This window comes from Olea europaea, unplaced genomic scaffold, assembly GCF_002742605.1.
Source record: "Olea europaea var. sylvestris unplaced genomic scaffold, O_europaea_v1 scaffold279, whole genome shotgun sequence".
Taxonomy (NCBI): domain Eukaryota; kingdom Viridiplantae; phylum Streptophyta; class Magnoliopsida; order Lamiales; family Oleaceae; genus Olea; species Olea europaea.
The window spans coordinates 406,698-417,531 of NW_019246376.1; the positions used below are offsets into that span (position 1 = coordinate 406,698).

General features: G+C 34.5%; 1 protein-coding gene across 1 annotated transcript; it reads right to left on the minus strand.

The window, feature by feature from the left end:
• Positions 1–4,531: 4,531 nt before the first annotated feature.
• LOC111383911 (protein SMAX1-LIKE 3-like) lies at positions 4,532–7,856 on the minus strand. The gene is made up of 3 exons (XM_023008102.1): positions 6,420–7,856; positions 5,994–6,228; positions 4,532–5,882 (listed from the first exon to the last, which is right to left on the minus strand). The coding sequence occupies exons 1-3, from the start codon at positions 7,565–7,567 to the stop codon at positions 4,761–4,763; spliced, it is 2,505 nt and encodes an 834-aa protein (XP_022863870.1). The 5' UTR covers positions 7,568–7,856; the 3' UTR covers positions 4,532–4,760.
• Positions 7,857–10,834: the final 2,978 nt, after the last annotated feature.

A 10,834-nucleotide genomic window follows, 5' to 3' on the forward strand; every position in this document is an offset into this window, starting at 1 on the left:
TTTGATAAAACTATGGTGATTCCATCTCCTTTGTCACCAAATCCAACACCAAAATCAATCTCTCCTCTACTACCTGTGAGTTCATCTCTACCATCTAATCACTCGCAGCCACCACCACCTATAAGCTTACCACCACTTTCAATATTCTCGCCACCACCCATTAATTCACCTCACCACCACTAAAGCGGTCTCTGTTACCTCTAGTAATCTGTCACCCTTCCATCCATTGTCCCTGCCGCTTGAATTTACATTTGAAAATTTTTGGTTGGACTAGAGATCGATTTGGTGGTGGTGGGTATTCTGTAGTGGCACATAGAAAAGAGGGAGAAAACAAGTTGGGAATGAATTGGGAATGGGGTGGGGGTTGGGTGAATATGTAGATTAGGTTAATTAAATTTTTATTAATTACAGTTATTAAAAATTAATTATCACTTGACTTGTGAAATGAAAATTAATTCCCTTGTTTTTTGAAAATTAATCTTTAAAGGTAGTGTTCTAGATAATTTTCTCGAATGTTTTACCATGTTTTGACCCGCTAACGTTGGCAAATTTTTACGTGCTTATTTGGACGCGGGTCATGCAATGTGTACAAATTAGGTTGACAAATTGAACCTTGTTATACGTCAAACACCCGCGTACACTCCCCTCACAAGAGGTGGGTCCACTTTTTTTTTTAGGGCGTGGGCCCCTTCTCATATGAGGGGAGTGTCAACCGCCCGTGTACAAAAATCAAAATTCTTACAAATTATGTGTTGATACCATCTAAATCAATCATTTCAAAAATAGTTTTTGAAATCAATGGTCAACACTTAGTTTGTAATTACAAAGTTTGTATAAAGAGATTAATTCTTTGGACACACACTGCCCCAAATAAACCTAGTTGTTAAGCATCCAAAAATGCCTATAATTCCTCTATTCTGCTTTCAAGCCTTAAAATATTTGCTGGAAATGCAAATTACTCTTTCTTTTTACGCATGCTAGGCAGGTACCTACTTATTTTTTTGAAAGTGATTAATCCAAAGAGAAATATGTTGAGACATGTTTGGCTCACGGTAGGTAGGATTAGGCAGTACAAGATAGAGGATTTTTTATTTTTACTTATTTTAGTGATGTGAAGTCCATCTTAACGTTAAGAAGAGTGGGTTTTTTTTCGTGTCGTCACAAAAAAAATTGTTCTCTCCTAAATAATTTCTTTTGATAAAATCTTGTCTAATAACTGAGTTAAAAAAGGTTTAGTTGCAAACCAAAAGGAGAATACATAGATAGATTTGTGATTGTTCTTGGATTCAAAAGGAATGGATATTTACATTTCAAAATAAAAAATGGAATGATTATTTATCCGTCAATTTTCAAAGATTGTTGTCTGATAAATAAAAATTACGATAAAGTACATAAATGGTTGGTATGATGGAAACTTATTTCAATTTAATATAGTAATACACCGAGTTTTAATTTATATAATAATACAATATCAGTTACCTTAGATAATGAGTAAATTTAACCAATAATCACTGAACTTTACACTTGATTACTACTTGCTCACTCGTCTTCCACATATTACTGAATGCTCATTTATCTTTTCATATAATTACTCATTCACCACTCGTCTCTTCAAATAATTGGGCTACTTTTACGGCAAACAACTTCCGACCACAAAGAATGTCGAATTTTGATACCGTTGGAAAGCCCACGATGTCCTCTTCAATTACCACCCAAAATCTCATTATAATTTCAAGGGATTCGATCGAAAAATTGCCTTAAAAGTCGCTCAAAAAATCTGAAAATCAGGGCAGATTTTCAAAATTTTTGGGCGACTTTTAAAGCAATTTTTCGGCAACTTTCGACCATCAAAACTATCGAATTTTGATACCATTGGAAAGCCCACAATGTCCTCTTCAATTCCCACCCAAAATCTCATTATAATTTCAAGGGATTCGATCGAAAAATTGCCTTAAAAGTCGCTCAAAAAATCTGAAAATCAGGGCAGATTTTCAAAATTTTTGGGCAACTTTTAAGGCAATTTTTCGATCGAATCCCTTGAAATTATAATGAGATTTTGGGTGGGAATTGAAGAGGACATTGTGGGCTTTCCAATGGTATCAAAATTCGATAGTTTTGATGGTCGAAAGTTGCCGAAAAATTGCCTTAAAAGTCGCCCAAAAAATCTGAAAATCAGGGCAGATTTTCAAAATTTTTGGGCAACTTTTAAGGCAATTTTTTGATCGAATCCCTTGGAGTTATAATGAGATTTTGGGTGGTAATTGAAGAGGATATCGTGGGCTTTCCAACGGTATCAAAATTCGACATTCTTTGTGGTCGGAAGTTGTCGAAAATTTGCCGTAAAAGTCGTCCAATTATTTGAAGAGACGAGTGATGAATGAGTAATTATATGAAAAGATGAGTGAGCATTCAGTAATATGTGAAAGATGAGTGAGCAAGTAGTAATCAAGTGTAAAGTTAAGTGATTATTGGTTAAATTTACTCCTTAGATAATAGGGAATTTATCGACTTCTTGATATATTAATTAAGCATATATAAATGACAAAAATGAAATATCTTAAGATAATGGATGAAAAACCATATTTATTTGTTTTTGCTTTTATTAGAGAAATATTTGCAAATTGCTGACACAATAAAACTGAAAAAACATAAGAAGCCTGTTCGTGTAGAATTTGCATGGAAACGAAACCCAGTTCTCTTTACTCCTACTCTTTTCAGTGCAGAGAAACGATGACCTACTTAGAAATGATTGAAACCAGCATGATAAACATATCCAAAATCTCATTAAAAACAATATTCTCGTTAACTTTATTGTTTCCTGCTCTTTTTGACCAACTCATCATCACCTTAACTTGGGCATTATTCTTTTCAGCAGCCCCACAAATATATTCCTCTTATCTCTCTGCGTCTGATGATTGAGGGATCCGAGGCATTGATCATTGAAAGAGAGAGAAGAAAGATTCTAATTATATGGTGATTAGTAAGAGTTCGAGATCCGAGAGTTCTTCCCTTACTTTCATGCAAAAATCACTTGGAATGGAAAGAAAAAAGCTTTGTATAGACAGCTTTAAAACACCCATTTTCACCTTTTTCTTTTCTTAAAGAAACACTGCAAAAGTTCAATGTGTGGAAACTTTGTCTCCATTCCAACACCCCAACCTTTCGTAAACACCACATTGATCACACCACGCCTTCTCTATCTCTTTTCTAATCTCTAATGCCATGCCATAAGAAAAAAAGTTGTATTGCCTCATAAAAGTAGATCAATATTAAAACCCTAGATGGCTACATTTACTGTCTCTTTGCTGTTCCCTTTTCTTCTTTTCCGTAAGGTTATATATTATTAAATTCCACTAATAATGATTTACAGATTATGCTCAGATTATCATGCTTTTCTTTTGAACGGCTACATATCATTGTTTAATCACAAATGTTTAAAGTGTTCCAATCATCAAATTGGTTTTTGAAGAAATTAGTGCCACAACACACAGAAATATCCTTAAAATATGACAGATGAAATTTTTGTTTTTTAATTAAAAAGGGTTCAAAAGCAAGTATATTTTTCGGATTTCTATCAATTTTTCTAAATGCCAACCTCTATACCTGTACCTTGTTCTTTTATTTTTATTTTTCTTTTTTACTTGGGGATTATGTCCATGAGAAGAATTAGTGAAATGAATTTGTGGGTTATTTATTGCATTCAAATTTCCAGTCGAGAAAATGTGTGTTGGTTAATTACTTTTCAATTTTAGATTTTTTCATGAAATAAATGAGATTTTTTGATAAGTACTTCTACCTCAGTGAAGCAACCAAAAGCGCATTCAGTCTTTTGAGATGTATATATTCGTTTTGACTACTTTTTGATTGGAGTTCTTTAAAACTCATCTACTTTTCTTCATTTAAGACAAGTTTTCACTCACTCAATCCAAAAATTAAATAAATAAATATACAACTTCCAGTTCTTCTCACGCCACATAAATAAATATTATTTCAATTCAAATTTAAAATAAATTCCTGCCATGGATCTTTTGCATGATAGCTAAAGAAATTAATTACGTTAACAATTACCAGTGATTATTAGTGGTGTTGCCACTTAAATTTTTTATAACTTTTCTAATACGCTGCTACTTTTTGTTCATTGATTTCATAATGGGAGCAAAGCTCGATGTCATGTCGCCTATATTGACATTTTGACAAAGAAAAAAAAAAAAATGAGGCTCAAACAATGGCTAAATTGCTACCCAACTCAAGGATCATAGTGTTTTAGGCCAATGCATCCCTTTGCCTGAGTAGTTTGACTTTGGGCTCATTAACTTGGAGATGTCGCAATGGAGGTTGGCTTTGTTTTATTGACCTAGGAGTTATTTGGATTTTGACATCATGAATTTCCTACATCTCCTCATTCATTAATATAAAGAACTAGGACAAGTAGGAAAGATGTGAAACTTAGCTCTCCTCATTCATACCATTTTCATAAATAAATGACAACTACATTGAAGAACTGGATCTTTGTCATGGCAAATATAAAGTATGAAAAAAAGGGGAAACAAATATTATACATTAGTTTGGCATAAAAGTCACAAGATTAATCAATTACATTCTTAGTTCTGCAAATCTTACTCCTGATACTGTCAAGAAATCCCTTCATTCTATAGTTAACAACTGTAAATACCCTCAGGTCACATGAAGTAAAACTAAGTAGAAAATGCAAATTACAACACAAAAAGAAAAGTTCAAATCCACTGACACCCATTCTCCATTTATGGTTGTTGTTTTTGGAAAACAACTTGTTTGTCCACTGAATCCAAAATCCCATTAACAAAAACTGAATCCTCATCGTCTGTTTCAATATTCAAATCCAACAAAGCACATTCCTGCTTCAAGTCCTCAGCATTTTCTTCATCTTTGTCTATTTTGTCACAATTTTGTTCAGTATGACGAGAATAGGCTCTTGATTCTGAGCCGAAATTTTCACAGCTTAAAATGATAATTGCATCCTTGAGTGGAACAAACTCACCATCTGAAAGTGTAATACTTCCATTTTCAATTGCCCTTTCGATTCCTTTTCGGGAATGATAATCTAGTTGATCAACATCTTCCATGAAAAATACACGGCTAGGATTATCTCGCAGAGCATCTGCAAATCTATCAAAATAACTTCCACCGTGTTCATCTCTTTCCCTCTTGTTGCTGACTTCTTCTGTTGGATCATCTCTTGCTGCGGATGAGAATTTGCTCAGACTAATCTCAATAAAGTTTTCTTGAGAACCAAATATTATATTGGCAATTTCTTTTGCCAATTTCTCTTTGCCATCAGAATCAATGCCTAAAAACAACAGCCATGTTTCTTCTCGATTTCCTTTGTGTTCATGTTCTTTCTTGATTTTCGTCGTCATCAATCCTGATCGACATTTAAGAATCGTACTCGCGATATCAAGAATAATGTCTTTCTGCCATGGAACTTTCTTTTCTAATGCATTGCAAAGAATGTTCATAATTTCTGGATTGAATTCCTTGAACTTAAGTAAGAAGTTCATATTATCTCCAGTTGCTTCACTAGAGGAAGCTGAATTAGGACTTGAATTGGGATTTGACAAAAGTTCAGGTTTCATAAAAGGTTTATAAGAAACTTCACCCTCATTTGCTTGTAGAAAGAATTGATGTTCTTCAGGTGATTGGTTTGGTTCAAAAGTGGTCGGTCGGCACTCTAGAAGGCTTGGATGCAGCTTAGAATTTTTCTTACTATTGGAAGATATTGAGTCAGATGAAGAAGGTGATAATGGTGAAAAATTGAATATTTTTTCAAGAAAATGTGGTTGCCTGTGGACGGACTTGCAGATTGAGTTCCATTTCTTGCTAAGATCTTTGATTTTATCAAATTCCTGTTCCATGAAAACATACCATTAAATTAACTATGATTAAATGTTTACCTAAAGACTGTAAATTTAAGAAACTATGCCTAGAAAAGGGCATTTCAAATGTCAATAACTAACCTGACCAGAGTCGGTTTCTTTTCTGTTCTCATTCTTGTACTGTTGGAGCCATGAAGGCAAGCTTGAGCTAGAACAAGTGGTAGGGGACTTAATGTTGTCATTCGTTAGGCCTCTTGCTTCTGTTTTGAAGTTAACCACGCAATCTGAGCAGCAAGTGAGGTACTTCTGGACTCCAGCTTTCTGAAATTGCAAGTTGGAACCATCGACCGATGCCTTTCTTTTGAGTTGCAAATCACTGAAAGAAGAACATATCAAATGTATTGGGGAAAAAAAAAGTTTGCATGGATTGATAAACTTGATGCTAGGGATCAAACTGAGTGAAGAAAAAAAAAATAATAATAATAAATTTAAATTTACCTAGTCGACCATAAATTTACTGCAAACAAGTATAATAAAACTTTAGTGATGCAGTATCATAAAGTTTACCTCTCAAGATTAAGAGTAAGAGCCAAGGTGCCAACAGGAATTGTAAGAGGGTGAAGGTTCCAAAGAGTCTCCAAAGAAGGGCTGCCATTCTTGCATTTGTTGTAAGTCTGGAAAGTTGCAGTGCCCATAATCCACAAATGTTTATTCTCTCCATCTCCAGATACCAGTCTACTGATCTCCATTATCATGTATTCCACTGGACAGAAGTAGCCAATATTCCTTTGCTCTCCATATTTAGACCAATACTCAGTAACCCAATTAAGATCACCCAAATAAAACACAATTCCTCTACTTACAGAACTTTTAACAAAAGACCTAAGCTCTCCAAGTTTCTCTTCATATTCTTGTCTAGAGACATTTTTCAAAGTGAAAAGTGGAACACTTATGAATTGTACAAACCTCATATCCGAAGGTACATCTTTCTTGTCAAACTTATGGATTACTGCTTTTACTACTGCTTCAGCAGTGGCCAAACACTCCCCTACAATAACAGTGTTTTTCCTTTTCTTGTTCATCATTGCTTCCACAACACTCACGACATCATCATTTTGTACTTGAGTATTAGTCATTTGGGGCTCAGTATTTCCAAGAACTAGGAGTTTGGAAGTCGTTTCTTTGGACTGATTAGTACAAATCTCCAAAGATACAGCTTGTTCTACATTGGTTTTGACTTGGGTACTTGAAAAACCAGCTTCCCTCATGACTCGACTAACACTTGGATCATCTAGAATGGAAATGACAAGCTGTTCTACCTCTACTTTGAGGGCTAATATGGGCTGCTGCTGCTGGGTTTCGACCGAGCCCCGACGCTGGTGGGCTTGCGCGCGCTTGAAGGCGGCCACTAACGCGTTGGAGAGCATAGGGAGGTGAGATTGAGGCCCGAGTAAAGGGCTAGAAGCAGATGTGGGGAGGCGATTAAGCGCTACGTTGAAACAAAGCTCGAGGGCTTTGCATTGAAGGGGATGAGAATGTGATTGAAGGCAAGCCCTTCGGAACAAACCAGCGGAAGAAGCAAGCATGGCACTCGCCACATGAAGAGGAGTAACCTGCGCATTGCCTCGCCTTCTAGCAAGTCCAACTGCCTGCTTCAAAATGCTTGCTGCATCAGAAGTTAGAGACTGTTGGAGAGTGTATCCTCCAGTCCTCATCTTTGATTTCAATTTTTTTTGCAGTATCTAAGTAGATTATATACTACTTTCTTGAGAAACTTATGAACAAAAATCTAAACACAAATGGGTTTTAGGTTTCATCTGAGTAAGAATTCTGGTAAGGGACATTGGTTTGTTGCGGTATTTGGTGTAATTTAAGAAGAGATATTTGAAGTGTGAAGTGAGTTTGTTCCTTTCTTGTAGTGTTAGTTTTGTATCTGAAAGTTTTCAAAAATTTGCATGAGAAAGTGGTATGCATGTGAGGCAAAGGCAAGCTGTCTCTCTAGCTTTCTTTCATAAAAGGTAGAGACTAATATTCTAGAATTGATAAATTTGAAGTTGGACTGCTACTCTTTTCTGGAAAGTGATAATATTAATATAATAGTTGATACACAATATGTCTGAAGCCTCTTAACTTGAGAAAAATTTGAAAATGTGGCATTTGTTACGTCAATTTATATAGCAACAAAGAATGGATAGCCATGTTGTCTTGCTCTCATATCTATAGTACGAAGGGTGATCGTAGAAACATTCGAGTGTAGATCAATATTATTAAATCGTTCTAACTGAAAATGTTGTCTTGCCATATTTATACTATAGTATCGAACAAGATTATGGAGGATATTGATAAATTTAGTCTTTTTTTTTTTTTTTTTTTTTTAGTGCAGTATATAGCTATGTTTATAATTTAACATAACAAATAAATCTTTTGAGCACTTCAACTTATTACCAGGAAAAGAGTTCTAAAATTACCAGTTATGTTATTTGATTCAGCATGTTTATATGTTAAATTATTAACATTTTTTTTTGTCAAACTTTCTTGCTATCAACACTTTCTGAGACTCGTAAGTACTAGTTTCTTATCAAACACTCATTTCTACTTATAATCTAGACCGATTATAATCCATTCTCAAACATGCTTTGAGCTTAAAGTGGTTATATCTCAATTAATACTTTGGTAAAAACTAAAAAGAAAGAGAAAGATAAAGAGTTGGAAAAGAAGAGAAAAGAGAAACAACCGGAAAGAAAGTGGATCTGTTTGAAGGAAATGGAACCGCTTGTATCATTATAAAGCCAGCTTGTGACTTAAAAAAAACACTCTAAAGAAGAGCAAGGAATAAAGCCTTCTTGAATTGATTTATTGAATGATGGATGGAATAAAGGATCATAAGATCAATTCTTTCTTTGCATGAAATCCATGCACTGTTGAGATTTTCTTATTTTGAAAAATTTCATGTAATGTCATTCTAAATTTGTATTGTGTACTTGTCAATGCTTTAATGTTACCTTAACCAAAAAAGAGGTTTTGTGTTGTATCAAATGAGATGGAATGAAATTGCAAGTGCGAAATATTTCCAAATAAATAGTGAAGTTGATATAATTGTTAGAGAATTATTTTTAAAAGAATGTCATTTCGGATAATCGGAATAGAATATGGAAAAGTGTGTTCCATTAATGCGACTTATGGAGGATAATTTGGTAAATACCCAAGCCTTCAAACCGGAAATTTTTTGGACATGTGGCAACCTCTGTTTGGTGGTTTGGAAGTGACCAAGATTGTGGTTGTTTAGCTTTTATATGAGCCATTTGATCTGATTAATTGCTAGGATTAAAGGCTTGGTCAAATATGGTGTGTTTGAGCCACATTATTTTTAAAGAATATATTTTAAAATAGTAAATTGATAAAGAATGTGTGGTTAAAAATAAGAATTTTTTTTTTGAATTTACATGTAATATTATCTTATTGAAAAATATGTGGTTGAAATGATGTCAAATAACTGTTTAAGAATGTATATTTTCTAAATAATGCGGCTCAATCAGGACCATAATCCCTTGGTTTTTGAGATTAAAAGACGATTGGTTTTTGAGTGGAGTTAGATTTTTCTCTATCTTCATATACTTCTTTTTCTTCTTCCAATTTTGGTTTAATCTTCTATAAGTCTATCTAGTCCATTGTTACCCTTGTAAATCGGTCTTGTTACCGTAAATCTTAGCCTTGAAATATTGGATGTGATTGTAAGTCTGTACAAAGTCCAGGGTTCTTGAATCGTTTGTGGTTTAGCGTTGTGTTCAAGAGGTTCTCTGTGTACTATACTCTTTTTAAAAGGTTATTGTTGCACATAGTGAACGAATTGATCTATGAACTCTCCAGATTATTCATTTACTGAATTGGTGCACGATTCTTGTGTTCTTTTATGTTTTCTTGCTTGGTGTTCATTATAAAGATCATTATCAATTTGATTTTCATGAAGATATCCCAACAAAATTGGTATCAGAGTCTTCTAGGGTTTTAGGGTTTCTGAGTACGTCCTTTTGAAACCAAAAATTCCTTCTAGGTGGAAACCTTTGTGGATCTATTTAGATTCTGAATCGATCTACACAGATATTGTATATCTGAGAATATTGTAACTGAAAGTATGAGATCGAAGGCAATATGCCATTAATCTAATCATTAACTCTACTTATAAGCACTTATATTGAAAATAAGCCATTCTTGGCCTCATACTATATACTTAAACAGATTCATCATCCATTGGCTTTATGCATGTTTGAGGATATCATGAATGCTTCAAATGGCAAGGAAATAGTGGTGTTTCTCGATTATGACGGTACATTATCACCGCGGATACTCACCATGCTTTCATGACTAATGAGGTTAATCAATTTCTCCATTAAGCAAATCTTTACTCAATATATTCCAACTTATTTTTATTAATTAATTATAATCAGACGAGAGAACACTTAGGGATGTAGCCAAAATTTTCCCCACAGCCATTGTTAGCAGAAGGTTGATTTTGTGGAATTATCAGAGCTTTATTATGCAGATAGGCATGGAATGGACATCCAGAGGCCAACAAAAGAATGAGTAAAAAGTTTTATTACTCTCTCAACTTTACCGTCATGTTATATTCACTCAACTTTGAAATTCCTAAGAATGGTCACTTAACTTGCACCAAATTCACTCCATCCACAACTCCCTTCACCACCGTTTCTGTGGCTTCTTGCGTGGCGAGACGGAATCCCTAGTGGCAAATGATGGTGTCTTCATCTTGCCATGTGAAGAATCGGGCTGTGGAGAGAAGTCGATTTAAACCTGTTGGAAATGAAAAACACAACTCCACCATACACAATCCCTAAACTTCCGCCCAAAATCGGACCTTGGAATAACCTTAGAAATCGATTGGCACGAACCCAAAATCGATTGAAGGTAATCCCAATTCTGGGCCTCCGAATTTGTACATGTTAGCATGTAGTTGTAAATATGAT